Source organism: Crinia signifera, chromosome 1 (genome assembly GCF_055691185.1).
Source record: "Crinia signifera chromosome 1, ASM5569118v1, whole genome shotgun sequence".
NCBI lineage: Eukaryota > Metazoa > Chordata > Amphibia > Anura > Myobatrachidae > Crinia > Crinia signifera.
This window is the reverse complement of record NC_139217.1, coordinates 55,908,811-55,925,826: the sequence shown is the minus strand read 5'-3', so window position 1 is coordinate 55,925,826 and position 17,016 is coordinate 55,908,811. Positions and strand designations below refer to the sequence as shown.

The 17,016-nt window shown below is 44.2% G+C and overlaps 1 protein-coding gene across 1 annotated transcript in view; it reads left to right on the top strand.

Moving 5' to 3' along the window:
- The window catches only part of MAN2B2 (mannosidase alpha class 2B member 2), a 46,618-nt gene that overhangs the window by 10,226 nt on the left and 19,376 nt on the right, over positions 1-17,016 (top strand). The window contains exons 6-12 of the mRNA XM_083155325.1: positions 745-922; positions 3,505-3,700; positions 5,059-5,249; positions 7,973-8,126; positions 8,613-8,734; positions 15,053-15,318; positions 15,562-15,753. Of these exons, the coding sequence (XP_083011451.1) occupies positions 745-922; positions 3,505-3,700; positions 5,059-5,249; positions 7,973-8,126; positions 8,613-8,734; positions 15,053-15,318; positions 15,562-15,753 (1,299 nt within the window). The remainder of the gene's footprint in view (positions 1-744; positions 923-3,504; positions 3,701-5,058; positions 5,250-7,972; positions 8,127-8,612; positions 8,735-15,052; positions 15,319-15,561; positions 15,754-17,016) is intronic.

Below are 17,016 nucleotides of genomic sequence, written 5' to 3'. Positions count from 1 at the left end.
TTTGCATGCGATTTTCATACGATGCAATCCGCAGGGAAGTGCCGCCGTGAAACTACACAAGTACCGACCAAATTACTCCTTAACAGAAGGTGAAACCAAAATTATATGTTTCAAACTTCCTGGATATGGACAGATGGAAGACAGAGAGCAGATAGGGAAAAAGCCGTCATTTTTATTGGCTTTTAACTGCTATTAAATATTTTGGCATACAGGACCCATTGTGAATGAAGCCGTTCTAAATGAATTTGTGCATTGCCTGCTGTATTCTTGTACTGTGCTGAATGGCTGTCCTAAACCATTCAATGAAAAGTGAAATACATTGGAAAATTCAGTTATGGAATGTTTCTATAGTACATCCCCATCAAAGATATTGTCCTTTGCTTGGCTCCTCCTACAAGTGGTAATGGCTGTCATTTTTGTCTGACGTAATTCAGCTATTCCCGGTGATGTCATGTGTATCAGATGTTTGTATAGAATCATTAGAACTGAACCAATGTTTATCCTCCCAGTTCTCTGGGGATTAGTGACATAAGCAAGCCATGTGGTGCAATGTTCCTCAGTGATGTCACTGTTTATTAATGAATGGAAAGGCTTTATCACAGATGCTCAGCTCTCAAAACCTGTAGCAAAATTACAAACATAAATGTACTTAATACTGTACATTCCTGAACTGCACACACAGAGACACTGCATCATATACATAGGACGGACTTCTTATGGTGTTTCATGCTCTCACCCTGGTAGATCAGGATTTTACTGGAACGGAGTCGCACTATTTCCTGACCCACCAAAGGACGGGGTTTATCCCGGTATGAGTCTCCCTGTTACAAGTGACACCATTAAGCAGTATGCAGAAGCCATGGTGAAGAATATTAAAATGCGAGCAGCTTGGTTCAGAAGTAATGATGTTCTGTGGCCATGGGTAAGTCCGCTCTCTGTCCATGCTTCCGCTTCCTGGTGCATTCACTTGAATTTTTATACATTTTTAGGAAACTAGCAGGTGCAGATGCACACTCCATATTATTATTAAATAATAGAGGTATATTTATTTAGCACTATTTATTTTCCACTAATATACTTTCTAGCACTTCACTTTTTGACCTCTAGCTTATGCTTCTTTCTTATTAATACACCTTTAGCTTAGTTTTTCACTTGTGTGCTGCCCTGGGGTGAGTGGCTTAGGCCGGCCTTTTTGGGGTTCTGCGCCCTAGATTCAAACTTAGTATTAGGGACCCACCAGTAATGAGGTCACCGTGAAGCTGGTTGGTGGGCAGATTATACTGGGTCAATTAATATACCATTCTAAGACCCCCCCCCCCCCCCCCATAACAACAGAGGTACCTGCTTATAGTGCTGCTTTATTATGATAGTGCTGGTGCTACAGAATCCCCAATCATCGCTGCATGGTGAGAGGGGGGCACCATAAAGCAAGAAAGTACCAAAGCATACACTAAACCTGCAAAGCATGCTGGGACTTTATAGTAGAAGCGAAAAAATGATGCATCTGTGTTGCCCTAACCAGTTACCACATGCAAAGATCTGTACGTGTTTTTTTTTTCGAATTGTGGTGCCCTAGTGTGAATTTTTTTGACACCACCCTTAGACCAAAAGTTTATTAGGAAATTAATAAATAATATTATCTTTCCCCCACCTGGAGTTACACCCCTACTAATATCTTTTTCACTATTAACAACACCGTAATCACCCCCGTTCCCCAACTCCGCTGCCTTTGTTTCACTCTTGACTCCTCCCTCTCCCTTGCACCCCACATCCAAGCTCTGGCCCATTCCTGTCGGTTCCAGTTACACAACATTGCTCGCATCAGGACTTTTCTCTCCCAGAGTGCAACGAAACTCATCATCCACTCACTGGTCATCTCACAGCTTAGCTTCTGCAACATTCTCCTCACTGGCCTTGCTCGCTCCCAACTGGCTCCTCTCCAATCTGTCCTTAACTGCAGCCAGGCTTATCTTCCTCTCCCGCCGCTCTACTTCTGCCACACCCCTTCAACAAAATCTGCACTGGCTCCCATTTCCCTACAGAATCCTCTTCAAACACCTCGCACTCACATACAGGGCCATCTCTAATTCCATTGCTCCATATATCTCTAACCTCATCTCCATTCATACACCCTCCCGCCCTCTACGGTCGGCCGATGACTGTCATCTCTCCTCCACCCTGATCACTGCTTCCCATGCTAGAGTACAGGACTTTGCCCGAACACACTCCCTCGCTCCATTAGACTCTCCCTGACCTTGCAAAGCTTCAAACAACCACTAAGCTCACCTATTTATCAAAGCGTACCCTTCCGCTGCATAACTTAGTCCTGAGGCTGGTCCTCCAACCCCCTGCCTCATGCCTTGTCCATCTCTGCCTGCTTACATCCTGCTATCTAGCCACCGCCCTCTCGCTTGTACCTCATGCCATCTGTCTGTCTCCCCTTCCTACTAGATTGTAAGCTCCTCCGAGCAGGGCCCTCTTCCCTCCCTGTTGTCAAAGCCCTCTTCTCTTCACATTTCACTCACAGCTCTCCTATACTCAAACACTCAGCGACCATCTTTGTCCACATACTCATCTCCATCTTTGGCCACAAGCCTCTAGTAGTACGTTGATCAAGTCCTCACTACTTACATTTAAGCTGTAATGTGTATTGAATTGTGGCGCTGTTTTTACCTGTACTCTATTTTTGTTATTTATTTACTGTAATGCTAAGTGTAGTCTCCCTGTGCGAAATACTTGTGGCGCCATATAAATAAATTTTAATACTAAAAAGTAAGTAAATTGTGTTCATATTTCATCCTTCGTTATGTGGTAAGGACAGGACAGTCTTTATCACTAATGTTGCCTATTTGGTTGACCATAAATAATGTGGCAATAAGCTAACAGGGCACATCTGCAGTAACGCCACTACAATGCCCAGTAATAGGTAGTATCGTTATCCTATACTATATACTATATCTAATGAGTTGCATACTGTAAATAAGTACAATGATGACATCGCCACTCTATACATGACCTGTACTACAGTGTGTTTTACAAATACAGGTCAGGTCTCACTTATCCGTGTATTCTAAAAACCAAAATATTCCGAAAACTGTGGTTTTTCAGAATATTTTGGGTTTTATTGGTGAGGTCACCCCCTCCGCCCCCTTTTTTCATACTTGCCTCGTCCCCTGATGTCCACGGCAGCCTTCAGGATCCTCTTCAGCTGTATCTCCTGTCCCAGGGTGCATTGCACTAGTGCTCGGGTGCGCCGGTAACGTCACCGGTGCACTCATGCAACCTGAGACCGGAGATTTCGTGGATATCGGGGCACCACCAAGGGACCAGTTAAGTATGGAAAAACTAAATATTCCAAAATCCGGAAAAATCTCTTATCCAAAATGCTCGCGGTCCTAAACGTTTTAGATTAGTGATACTCAACACATATAATAATCAGTTTTTTTGTTATGTGCGTTTGTATTGTATAGGTCAAGCTAATTGGGTTTATGTTACTCTCGGCAGGGGTGTGACAAGCAGTTCTTCAACTCCTCTGTCCAGTTTCAGAACATGGATCTGTTACTGGAATATATAAATAATCACCCTGAGTTTGGAGTGGCTGTGCGGTACAAAACCCTCGGAGACTACTTCACGGACATACATCAGAGGAACCTGACCTGGGAGGTGCGCGATAGTCAGGACTTCCTCCCTTACTCTTCAGGTTTGTTGTGACCAGGGGCAGATTGGGCGGGGGGGCTGTCATGGTAAGGGGGTGGGGGGTTTGTCACGGTAATGAGCCGGGGGGGTCACTTACCAAGCTGGTGACACGCCTCTTGAGGCCGCACACGCCCACCGCCACTTACTCTTCAGGGTGTGTTGTGACCAGGGGCAGATTGGGGGTGGGGGGTGGACATGATAATGAGCCGTGGGGGAGGGTGGGCACGGTAATGAGTCGGGGGGGGGGGGGGTGTCACTTACCAAGCTGGTGACACACCGCTTGAGGCCGCGCACGCTCACCGCCACCCACTGAAGCCGCTTAGTCCTGGTTACGTCACACGAAAGCAACCGCCGCCATGGCCATATTGACTGTGGGCAACATGTGAATGCCCAGGGCATTAGTTAGTTCTCCGGAAGGTTTTTAGAACATGACATCGATATGGTCACCTGTTACACCTGTTATATTTGGTAGCATGTTTCTTTGTTAGATATAACTGGGGTAGTCTGTGCAGTCCTTAAAGTGGTCCTGTCATGTATCCATAGTGAGGCCAATATCTGTAAGCTTCCAGTCTCCCAGGCCATTAGGAAACTGGTATGAGGCACACTGGGCCTGATTCTCCAGACTCATCAGCGGAGGATTTTCCGCACATACACAGCAGCCTACTTGCCGGCCTATGCTGATGTGATAATTGTGCATCGTCCGTGTATGCTGTGTCCATGTTCCTGCACGTTGAAGGCCACCCCACCCCACTGTTTTTCTGTAGCTGACATGATTAGTAATGGCACTTTTGCCCACTCCATGGTGAATGTCTGAAACAGGCGTCCTACAGTATCTCCACCTGCACTCGACTGATGTCGGCTTGCGCACCCATGATGTTCCTATGACGTAGTCACAAGACGGAGCTGGTCATGGTGTCCGCATGGTTGCCACCCAGAAAGGCCCATTTCAAAGAAGATTGGTCTGCACATGCAATCTCCATATATATGCGTTTGCCTAATTTGGCGCATGTGCAGTGTGCTGGAATCTAAGCAATCCATCGGCAAACACACATGGTCCGAATCCATCCCAGAGTGCATTGCTTTTCATACTTAATTAATCGAGCCTACTATTTTAGAGTGAAAGACCAAAATTGCCACTGAGTTGATCCGCTCCTTTCTAATGACAGCGTGGGATGCTCCACTCTAGAGAGGCGATCAGTGTAATCTGATTACAGTATGTAAAAACATTTGTCACAGGAACTCTCAAGGAACTTTAACAATAAGATTCAGTATCATTGCTTTTATCTGAGGCTTGCTGCGCTTTATTGCTACTGAATAAATATAATATGTTTTTTTCTTTAACCTTTTTTTTTTTTTTTGTAGATGTGTACCAAGCTTGGACAGGGTTCTATGCATCCCGCAACATCCTCAAAGGTGTGTCCCGCAAGGCCAGCTCACTGCTGTATGCTGGGGAGTCTGCTTACACTCGGTACCTGGTGAAGCATCCGTCCGGTGCTGTGTGCAGGATGTGGGCTCTGGAGCAGCTGCAAGCCCTGCGATGGTCCGTCTCCGAGGTATCACCGTTGCTTGGAATCAATAGATAAATTAACTTGAGCACCAGATAAGTAGAGTGAGCGCTCCACCTTTTGGTGCAAACAAAGTATGATGTGCTGACAAAGGCCCTCTAGTGGCCGAAACGTCGACTGTAAAGTAAGATGTAATTGTTCTAAGAAGTACCATTAAAATGTATCTTTTATCCTGGTGAGACACCGTGTATATGGTAGCACACCCTCATACCTTATACCAATTGAAGCCAATAAGAAAAAGAGGGTCCACTTTATATACATGACAAACATTTATTTCAGTGCGACTGACCAAACCTTTTTTCTCTCTACCCTGGTGAGTGCCCTTTCTGGATTACAAGGATCCTCTGTACCTATTTTTGGTGCATATGTTATGTTGCTTTCCTAAGTATTCACTCCCTTGTTTTATTAATTGGTTGAAGCCCTTTTAGCTGTAATTACAGCTTTGTACACCTGACACTGCAGTCTTGTTCCGTTCTTCTTTTGCAGCATTTCTCGAGTTCCATCCCATTTAAAAATTAGAACAAATTTGATATAATTTCTCAGTTTCTTGCTGGGATTGAGGTCTGGTCTTTATCTGGGCGACTCCAGGACATTCATTTTTGTTTTTTTCATAATTAATATCTTGGAATATAAATCTTCTGCTACTTCAGAGTCTTGGATTCTGTTGCTGGTCTTTTCTCCTATCTGTTGGCAATGATGTGTGTTGTTATTTTCAGAGATACAGTGTGTAGCCACACTCCAGCAGATGACTCCTGCTATGGAAACCTTGTTTAACAAATAGGCGGTTTTATTAAAGTATAACAGATACAGCCATACTTTCTGTGGTATATACACCGGTTCTCATGGAACGAAGCTTCAGCGTACCGGGGTACTATACAGCTCACCAGCCGGTATGCCCTTGTAGGTAGTGGTTCAGGGTCGCTGGAACATGTTAATCACTGGGGTCTCTGCCGCTAAGTTGGAGACTTGTGTCTCCATCATGTAACCTCTGACACCATCTCAAAGAGTATTATATGTAAGTAAGGTTCTACATGATGGATACAGGTGCATGCTTGGGACATCAATACTGCAGTTGGAGGACAGGCCTCGCTGGGTCCTAGTGCCCAGGGAGGTCAAACGGTACTTGTTTCCTAGCACGGCCACACCGATTAAGATCGGGGTGGTCGTGCTGAAAAAAATCGGTCGATCGCATCGCATGCGATTTGGTCGCATGCGATGCGATCGACCGATCCGACCGATTTTTGACCCGATTTTTTCATTAAATCCAATGTAAATTGGGTCCCTGGGACCCAATTTTACATTGGATTGAATGAAAAAAATTCCAAACCCCCCCAAATTGAAGCGTGTACACAGCGCCCCACGATAGACGGCAACCCGAAGCGTGGCGAGCGCAGCGAGCCCGCGAGGGGCGGCGGTACGCGTCCTCCGACCTTTTCATGCCCTACTATCCACTAGGGCGTGGAGTGAGAATAGAATAGTGTGGCGAGCGCAGCGAGCCACCGAGCCCGAAGCGTGGCGAGCGCACGCGGATACCTTCACAGGTAATCGCGTCCCTTCGCGGGCTTCACAGTTGTCGGCGTCGCCACGGACACCTGTGAAGCCCGCGAAGGGACGCGTTTACCTGTGAAGGTATCCGCGTCCCCTCGCGGGGCTCGCTGCGCTCGCCACGCTTCGGGCTCGGTGGCTCGCTGCGCTCGCCACACTATTCTATTCTCACTCCACGCCCTAGTGGATAGTAGGGCATGAAAAGGTCGGAGGACGCGTACCGCCGCCCCTCGCGGGCTCGCTGCGCTCGCCACGCTTCGGGTTGCCGTCTATCGTGGGGCGACGACGGGGACATTTTTAATGTGAAATGGGTCATATTGACCCATTTCACATTTTTTAACATTTTTACACCATTTCAATGTTAAAAATTTTTTTAACATTGAATCCTATGTAAAAATCGGGTGCATCGCGTCGCATCGCGTCGGGACCAATGTTAATGGTCCCGACCGACGCGATGCCCCCGATATTTTACAGTTCCCGACAAGATTTCAATGTTAAAATTTTTTTTAACATTGAAGTCAATGCAAATATCGGGGGCATCGCGTCGGTCGCGTCGGGACCAATGTTAATGGTCCCGACCGACGCGATGCCCCCGATTTTTGTTTCCTAGCCGGCAAAATGGACCTGATTTCAAAGGAAATCGGGTCCATCGGGCTAATCGTGTCCCTTAATTAAGGGACACGATTAGTTACGATTGTGGCCGTGCTAGGAAACAAGTACCGGTCAAACATTTATTTATATACCCCATCATATGTGCATCTCCTTACAATTGGGTTTAGGGTTACATTTACTGGTTGTGGTACTGAATGTTAGGTTAAACGTTATCATGGGGATGTCAACATGGATGACATGGTAGCTGTCGATGAGGTGAACAGATCCAAAATTTACTAATCGCCATTTTTTAAAGCTGCTATGTTTTTAGCAGTTTAAACCACATCCATGGTGGCCTTGTGGTCACTTTCTCCTGGTGGCAGTGGCGGCTCTGGCATCATCTACCAGTTTTCTTGGTGGTTACTGGTTAAGGATTCTTATCTAAGGACTAATGTGGAGGACACAAACTCAGTCCTAAAAGTCATTTGTTATTGCGGAGACACAGAATGGACACTGGAATCAGGAGAAGATGTAATACGCCGGTTACTTACTGCGTGGCTGTTCTGTATTTTTAGGTCCAGCATCATGATGGCATTACTGGCACAGAGTCTCCGAAGGTCATGGACATGTATATGGCACACTTGCATCAAGGAATGACCGGAGTGCGGAAGCTTATGGAAGCCATTGTCCTAGATCAGTTCTCCTCGGAGAGGAGTGAGCACTCGGAAGGTAGTGTATTGGTAGTATATTGCTGTAGCATAGCCGTGATACGTTCTACAAAGCAAATAGCTGCCAACCAATACTCTAAGTCCTCATATTTTCCATGACTGGTTGACTAGCTCCTAACTTACCTACTGGAAAATATATAATTTTTTGCCACGCTAAGGGGTTCATTTGGTGAAGCATAGGGTTATCCAAAATCTTTCTCTAACGGACAAAACCTTGTGCACTGCAGGTGGGGCAGATGTAACATGTGCAGAGAGTTAGCTTTGGGTGAGTTAGTTTGTTTCTGTGCAGGGTAAATACTGGTTGCTTTATAAATGCTATGTCAAAGCTGAAAGGTTGCTATGGGCAACTTCTCCACTGGTCTTCTTGTCCACTTTGATAGTTCGTTCCAATCCGCTCCTATCTTTATCTTTAATCTTGGATAAATATCACTGTGTACAGTACACTGTAATAATGGGGATTTTTCCCTTTTCTTTACGTGTCCCACAGGCCACATAAATATTACAGTTTACAACCCACTGGCATGGGACATTACAACATATGTTACAGTGGCTCTGAACTTCTCTGTCAGTGCTGTGTATGATGAGTTTGGCCAGCTTGTGCCAGCACAGGTATGTGCCCTATTTACTCTTACATTTTCTGTGTCTCTAATATTGTCTTGTTAATTTGCACTTTGTATATATTTCAGATAGGTAGGTAGCTAGATAGATGATCCAAGGGGCAGATTTTTTTTTTCTTTTTGTCGAAACCCTGACAGTATATTAAGTTGTATAATGAAGGGTTGGTTTAACTGTCAACGATTTCTGTTTCCCCCTGACTCTTGTTAATCACGCTCCCAGGGCGAGATGTAATAGGGTGCAATTTTTTTTAGACAGCTGACGAATCGCACCATATCACACATGTCACTATTTGTGCATAGTTTAAAAAAAAAAAAATTATGTGGGGCACCTCCCCGAGAGTATAACCAGCCCTGTGCTCTTTGAGCCAGTCCTGGTTTCCCGAATAACAAAAAATAAATACGTGGGGCGCTCAAAGGTGAACAAGGATAATGAATTTATTAAAAAACACATACACACAAAAAATCACAATACATATATAAAAAACTCTAAAATCGATGTAGATCACTGTACCATAATTTTTAAGCACTGGATGAATGTGCACAAAAGCGTGGACTATCTTCCCTTTTCAATTGGGGAAGGATGGTATGTATTTGTTAGTCCAATTATTGTTAGGGCTAGTGTCCACTTATATTTTAACCATATGGATTTGAAATAGATGACCAGTGTGCACACTTAGCAGTCCATAACAACAGCGCTTGTTTTTAGTAAAAGTATCAGTTTTGAGTGGGTGAAACAAGGACTTCTGTTATGGAGAATGAAAAACAGTGTCCGTCCTGTTATCACAAATATTGGGCTCTTACCGCTCCGTGGTGCTGGGCAGTATTGAAAAGCCGTCGGCAAACTGGTGCATGCAGCAGCGCTTGCTGTCTCCGTCTCTCTTGGCTGACCTGTTGCTTTGACCGGATCAGCCAGCTAGGTGGTCCTGACAGAAGCCGCCTCCTCGCTGTTGCCTTCCTTTAGTGAAATTCCCACACAGCGCTCTGCCACAGCGTCTGTGTTGCTTTGGGGAAATCTGCGGCTTTGGCGTGGAGGCAATTCCGGCTCTTTGTATGTAGCGGGTAATGGGGAGACGGGAATGCAGCACTTCAGATGTCCATCAGAACGCGTTTCGCCGCACACTGGGCAGCTTTCTCAACCAGGTATGGAGTTCATTCTCCCTATAAATGCTGGTCTGCTTGGTTTACACAGGTGTTTCTAGTTAATTGGTCATCTTCTTGATTTTTGTCAGTCAGAAAGTTTTGACTATCCCATTTAAAGTGCACAGGTATATTCTTTATATGCATATGCTTATTCTTTTATGTGCTTACAGTCTATTGGTACCGATTAATATTATATGCTTCATAAATAGCCATTCCGCATATTTATATTCTATATTTATATAAATCACACTTATTTTTAATCGCTATTAAACATAAATAGTTAATCTCTCTTTGCTATATCGAACAGATTCATAGTATCTAAACAAAACAAACACATTTCGACATCTAGATTTATTAATAATGTTAATAATGATAATAATAATAATAAAAAATCATAAAAAATAAGGAAAAACCGAAATGGATAATCAATATATACAATATTTCTAGAAAATGCTTATGCAGGATATTAGCTGGTCTAATTATCTTCTAATTTATTGTTTATCATACAATTCATCTGTTATTTATTAGTTGTTTAACCTCACTACAGGAACCTTATCTCTATTATGTATGTCTGATGTTCTATCAGCATCACTTCATTATACAGATTTGCATGTTAATATAGACAGTAGGGTACCTATGCAGTATCTGGGCGTCCGACTTAGAAATCGGATCGCACCGCATCGCATCGCACGCGACCAAATCGCATGCGATGCGATGGTCAAGATTTTTCCATAGGACCCAATGCCAAAATGGTCTGAGTCCATTCCAACATAGAATCCAATGGGAAAAAGGGGTCCCCTTCCTTTCCCCACCACCCAAGTGGGCACGGAGCCGGATACAAACCTGCGGTGAGCGCAGCGAGCCCGAAGCGTGGCGAGGGGACACAGAACACTTTTTAAGAAATATGCGTCCCCTCGCGGGGCTCGCCACGCCTCGGGCCCGGCGGCTCGCCGCGCTCGCCACGCCATACAAAATCAACTCCATGCCCACCTGGACAGCGGGGAAACGAACAGGACCTTCTCAACACCGAATCCCATGCAAAATCGCATCGCATCGCATCGCACCGCACCTGACTGTACGCCTCAAGGCAAGGCACACAATCACAAAATCGGACACCCAGACACCACACAAGCACCGACCGTAGCATAATTAGATTCCAGTTTTTTGTGAGGGATCCATAATATTTTTAACGTATATTATACGTGTATTTGTATCTCATATATAGATAGAGTAAATTAAAGAGGTAAATATATATATATATATATATATACACATATATTTTAAAGTAAATGAGAAAAAGAAGGAGAATACGTATCCAATTACATGAATATGAAAGAGAAAAAAAGAGAAGAAAAACCACATTATTATTATAAATTTTTGTGGACAGTGATGGCCGTACTAATGGGAACGATCATTTTAACAAAAGCTGACACAAGTCTTTTAGTTTGTATTCATAGATTTCCGAATGCAGATAGACGATAATAATCATACCATCGATCTGTATTCATAATACAACTAGTATATCATGCATAGTTTTTAGTTTTTAGTTGACTATAATGGGAAAAGAAAAAAATAATTAATATAAAGAGAAAGAAGAGAACAGAGTTATTGTAGAATAAGCAATCTTCTGTATATGGATTAAATGGGGAGTATACACCTTTAAGATTACCCTCTATACAGTCTGTCTGGAAGTCACTAGATGAACTCAAGATCAATGTTCTCATTAAGACCCTGAGGTTTTAGGGACTGCAACCTCAGGATCCATGCTGCTTCCTGTTTGCAGAGGGTTCTGAAGCGGTCCCCTCCCCGACATGTTGCTTTGATTTGCTCAAGTCCAATCACCAGCATTCCGTTAGGATTGCTGTTGTGTGCTTCCAGATAGTGTCTAGGGACACTGTGATTCGTGCGTTTATTCAAAATGTTCCGCCTATGTTCTGTTACTCTGTTTTTAAGCTGACGTGTGGTTCGTCCCACATAATACATTTGGCACAGATAGATTAAAAGATAGATCACATAACTTGTGGCACAGTTAATAAAGGACTCTATTTCAAAGGATTTCCCTGAGACCACCGCCTCAACTGTCCGTCTTTTGTTACTTACATGTTCACATGTTATGCATCTTGTATGATTACATCTAAAGAAGCCCCGTACCTCTGGACCCACCAGAGTTCTTTGTGTAGAACTTCTTCCTTTTTGAGCACTTTCCTTAAGCATGCTCGGGGCTAGGATATTTTTAAGGTTACGTGCCTTTTTGAAAATTATAGGGGGTTGTGTCTCAAGGTTTGATTTTAGTATTGGGTCAGTACTGAGGAGTTTGTAGTTCCGTTTAATGATGGAGGTAATTTTGCCAGCTGCTACATTATATGTTGACACAAAAAAGGGAGTTTTATTATCATATCTATTTTTCTTAGTTATGTTTTTATTTTTATTTTCATCTTTATTTCCATTCCTATAGAGCATTTCTTCCCTATTTAGACTCTCAGAATATTTGGAGGCTTCATCCAATACTTCTTGTGGGTATCCTCGATTTTTAAATTCCCCCAGTAGGGATTCTGCCTGTTCTTTGAACTGTGTATTGGAGGTGCAGTTCCTCCGTATCCTATGCAGCTGGCTTTTTGGTACATTTTTTAGCCAGCTTTTCTTATGGTTACTGGAATATGGGATGTAACTGCACACATCCACAGGTTTTTTATAGCTAGCAACCGTCACTACACCCTCCACCACCTCCACCAAAATATCAAGAAAATTAATTTGTGTAGGATGGTGCGTGCAGGTGAAGGATAAACCAAAATTATTAGTGTTCAGGTAGGTAACAAATTCCGTGATAGATGAAGTGTCTCCGTCCCAAATAAAGAACAGGTCATCGATATAGCGACCATACAGGACCAGGTTCGACGCGTAGCTCCCCTCCCAAATGTATTGATGTTCAAAAGCTCCCATATATAAATTTGCGAAGCTAGGCGCGAACCTGGTCCCCATCGCTGTACCGAGGACCTGTAAATAGTGACAGTGATCAAACAAAAAATAATTGTGAGTGAGAATGAATCTAATTGCGTCTAATATAAAAGTACGCCTCTCCCCTGAAATGTCATCATCTGACATAAGATATCCCGAGACTACCTCCACACCTTTTTGGTGGGGGATGTTGGTATAAAGTGCCTGAACATCACAGGTCACAAACTGATATCCGGAATCCCATTGTAGGCCTTCAACCATCTGGATGAATCCAGTGGCATCCCGTATGTGTGATTTCAGGGAAGAGGCGTGTGACTGCAAGAAACTATCTACAAATTGTGATAAAGTGGAAGTGAGTCCCTCAATCCCTGAAATTATAGGTCGCCCAGGTGGATCATGCAGTGTTTTGTGAATTTTTGGGAGGTGATAAAAAATAGGGGTGACTGGGTGGGATGGATACAGAAAATCAAATTCATTTCGGTTGATGGCACTTTTTTCTAAGGCTCCCTGTAGGAGATCTAACAGTTCTATTTTAAATGTGGGGGTGGGATCACCTGAGAGGACTTTATAAAACGCCTCGTCTGAAAGCTGGCGTTTTGCCTCCCTTACATACTCTTCATAGTCCTGAACCACAACTCCCCCACCCTTGTCTGCTGGCTTTATGACAAGGGTGGGGTCGCTTGATAGCTTCCTCAAAGCTTGTCTTTCATCTGTTCCTAAATTGAATTGGCATGGATGTGTTCTAGATTCACATAAAGTTTTGAACTCCTCCAGGGTTGTCTGATAAAAGGTGTCTATAGCACTTGATGGTTTCCCGAATATGGGCAAGGGTGGAATTGTTGGAGTCCCCCGTTTTTAAGAAACCACGAATGGGCTCTTGGACTGGTTCTGGGGATAAAAAGACTGAGAGTCTCCCGTATTTTGGAACCAGCACCGGGTTTCAACAGCTAGCCATGGGGGTCCCTGGCACCCCTGGGCTGTAGGTGCCAGGCTGATATTTTAGTGTAAAATAAATAAAAAATAACATTGGGTTGTGCTGTTGAAGTACCAGCAAACCTCCCCTGCATGCAGGGACTTGGAGAACCACAAGTCCCAGCATGCGAGTAATTAAAGGACCCACTGGGACTAGTCCCACAGAATGATCAATGTTAAAATAAGTACACACATACACCCAGAACAGTACAAATTTAATATATATGTACGCACCTTTCATGCAAGATACATATATATATACTCACATTGCCACACTTCCACGCAGGTCGGTCCTCTTCTGCAGTAGCACTCCAGGGGATAAAATAAAAAGTGGTATACCTGGAACAGCCGTATGTGTGTATACTCACATACGGCTCTACCCCGATACTGAGGAAAATCGCAGTGATGTTTAGATTTTCCGTGACCCCCCTAAAAAAAAATTACACTTGAAAACATTGAAAACCTCAAAATCGCAAATGTAATAGGGTGCGATTTTTCCTAAACATTACCAAAAATTGTAAGAAAAAAATAGACCTGCTTTTTGCAAGCAAGTTTGAAGGGACTACCCTCAACCAATCAGGGCTGAGCTCCTTGTACATACAATCAGGTGGGGAGCTCCTCTGGAGCTCAGCCTTGATTGGTTGAGAAGAGTTCCAGCTACTAGTTTAGTCCAGATCTATCAAGGCATGTAAGAGTCTATATATAGACATACTTAAGGGGCCTACACATGTGGAGGTGTGCTGAGTTTTCTAGGCTATGCTAGATCACTCAGAACGCTCAGCAAGTTCGCTTAGCACTTGCCGATGTGTCAGCACTGTCTGCTGAGCAATCTGTCAGGGCCAGTGTTCTCCGGTGAGAACGCTGGCCCTGAACGGTTAATATCTAGCGTGGTCCCGCTGAGGGAGGGACTGCAGCCCCAAACCCACCCATAGTAAAAGGGGGAAGGATCATAGGGTTGACTCGTTCTAGGTTGACCCCCAAAATGTTGACGCGTGATAAGATTGACAGTTTTTCACTCTGTTGGGGTACAATGTGTATGTTTAAGCATGTGGACCCCCAATTAGTGTACCATCGCATGGCTCGCTTCGCTTTTCTACCTCTGTGCTCATCTGGTGTATCTCTCCTCAGTGTTAAGCATTGATTGAAGGATTTTTCTTATTTACAGTATACATAAGTTGCGTATTATCCAACTTTTATGTTTCACTTTGTTTATTTGTCCCCGGGACTTAATAATATATTGCAGATCCAAAACTCCACTGAGCAGGGCCATGCATTTGATCTGTATGTGCTTGTTATCCTGCATGGTCTTGGCTATAGGAGATACTCATTAGAGATTGACAATGCGCGGACTGGGAACAAGGCGGTGGCTGCAGGAAGACTGCAGAAGTTTGACAGACAACGCTCTAGCCGGGCACAAAATAGCAAGCCTAGGCTGATGCCAGTGATGAATGACTGCTACACGCTGTGGATTGACCAGAACACAAACTTACTCCATAGCATCACTGACAGGTGAGATCTATTAGAATAGTGACTATTTTCTGTTTTATACCTGTAAGCACAGCATTCATTACATTACAGATATGTTGTCATACAGCTTTGCTGCAGTCACGCCAAACAGCCCCACGCGGTACACTAGGGTTGCGTGAGAATCTTTTGCCGCCGGGCGTCTTATGGGGATATAATCATGAAATATACACAACGTCTTCAGTTCTTATTCTTCATTGGCTGTTGGCTTGTGTGTCTCCTTTACAGAGAGAGAAATCACACAGTCCAAGCCACGCAGGAATTTCTGGAATACCATGCTAACGGAGATACTGGTGCCGGCCCGATATCGGACAACTACATGTTCACTGCGAGTGGACCTGCTGTCCCAGCGGCCGAGTCTGTAGAACTGGAGATCGTGACGGGGAAACTAGTGACGGAGGTCAGGCAGTATTTTTACAGGTAACGCTGTAGGTCTGTGGATGAAATGAGCACGCTCCCTAATCCTGAACCCTGGCATAAAGGCACATTACAGAGAGCGGAGGCTTTCCACATCATCGCGACAGTGTCATTGTGGGTTCTCATACTGGTCGCAAAGTAGTTATTTCGGCAGTTCAGTTGGTGCTTGATGTAGTACTCTGACAGTGATACGGTTCTAGGAGAAACAGATATCTACTAGGGAAATGCAGTTGTTCTATTATTATCATGTTATTCACATCAGTACCTGCACCATTACAGCTTTCAATCTAAAGGCCCATATACACTAGAAGATTATCTTTCCAATCTGGCTGGTTGGAATGAAAATCTAGAAATTTTTGGGAACAAATTACGGTACTTGTTTCCTAGCACGGCGCCCATCGCATTGTATACCATAAGACTAAATATGATATGCGATGCGATGCGATCTTGTACAACAAAAAATTGTATGGCATACAATGCGATGGTATACGATTTTTTATTGTACAACCACCCAGATGGGTCCTTACAATGTTAAATGCCCCCCACTATCAACGCCAACCCGAAGCGTGGCGAGCGCAGCCGTACGCGCACTCCGACCTTTTCATACCCCCACTATCCACGTCGGCGTGGAGTTGATCTAATATAGTGTGGCGAGCGCAGCGAGCCACCGAGCCCGAAGCGTGGCGAGCGGACGCGGAATACATGTAAAGTAATACGCGTCCCCTCGCGGGGCTCACTGCGCTCGCCATGGTTCCAGCTCGGTGGCTGGCTGCGCTCGCCACAATATCTAAAATCAACTCCACGCCGACGTGTATAGTGGGGGGGGTATAAAAAGGTCGGAGGACGCGTATCGCTGCGCTCGCCACGCTTCGGGTTCGCATTGATAGTGGGGGTGGCATGGGGGTGCTTTAACATTGTAGTTATTAAGGTGCTTATACAATAAAAAAAACGCATCGCATGCATTGTATGCGGCTATATGGCATGCGATGTGATGGCATAAGATGCCATAAGATGAAAAAATTGGGCGCCATGCTTGGAAACAACTACCCAAATTACAATCAACTATTTGCTCCCAATTTGTCTGAATGACCATTTTCGTATATTTTCCATGTTTAGGAGCAAATGGTGAATGGTCGTTTGCTCCCAAAAATTTCCAGATTTTCATTCCAACCAGCCAGGTTGGTAAGATAATCTTCTAGTGTGTATGGGCCTTAACTTTCCTAGTACAGGTCATGGATGGGCAGAAAGTAAGTTGCACCTTAATTT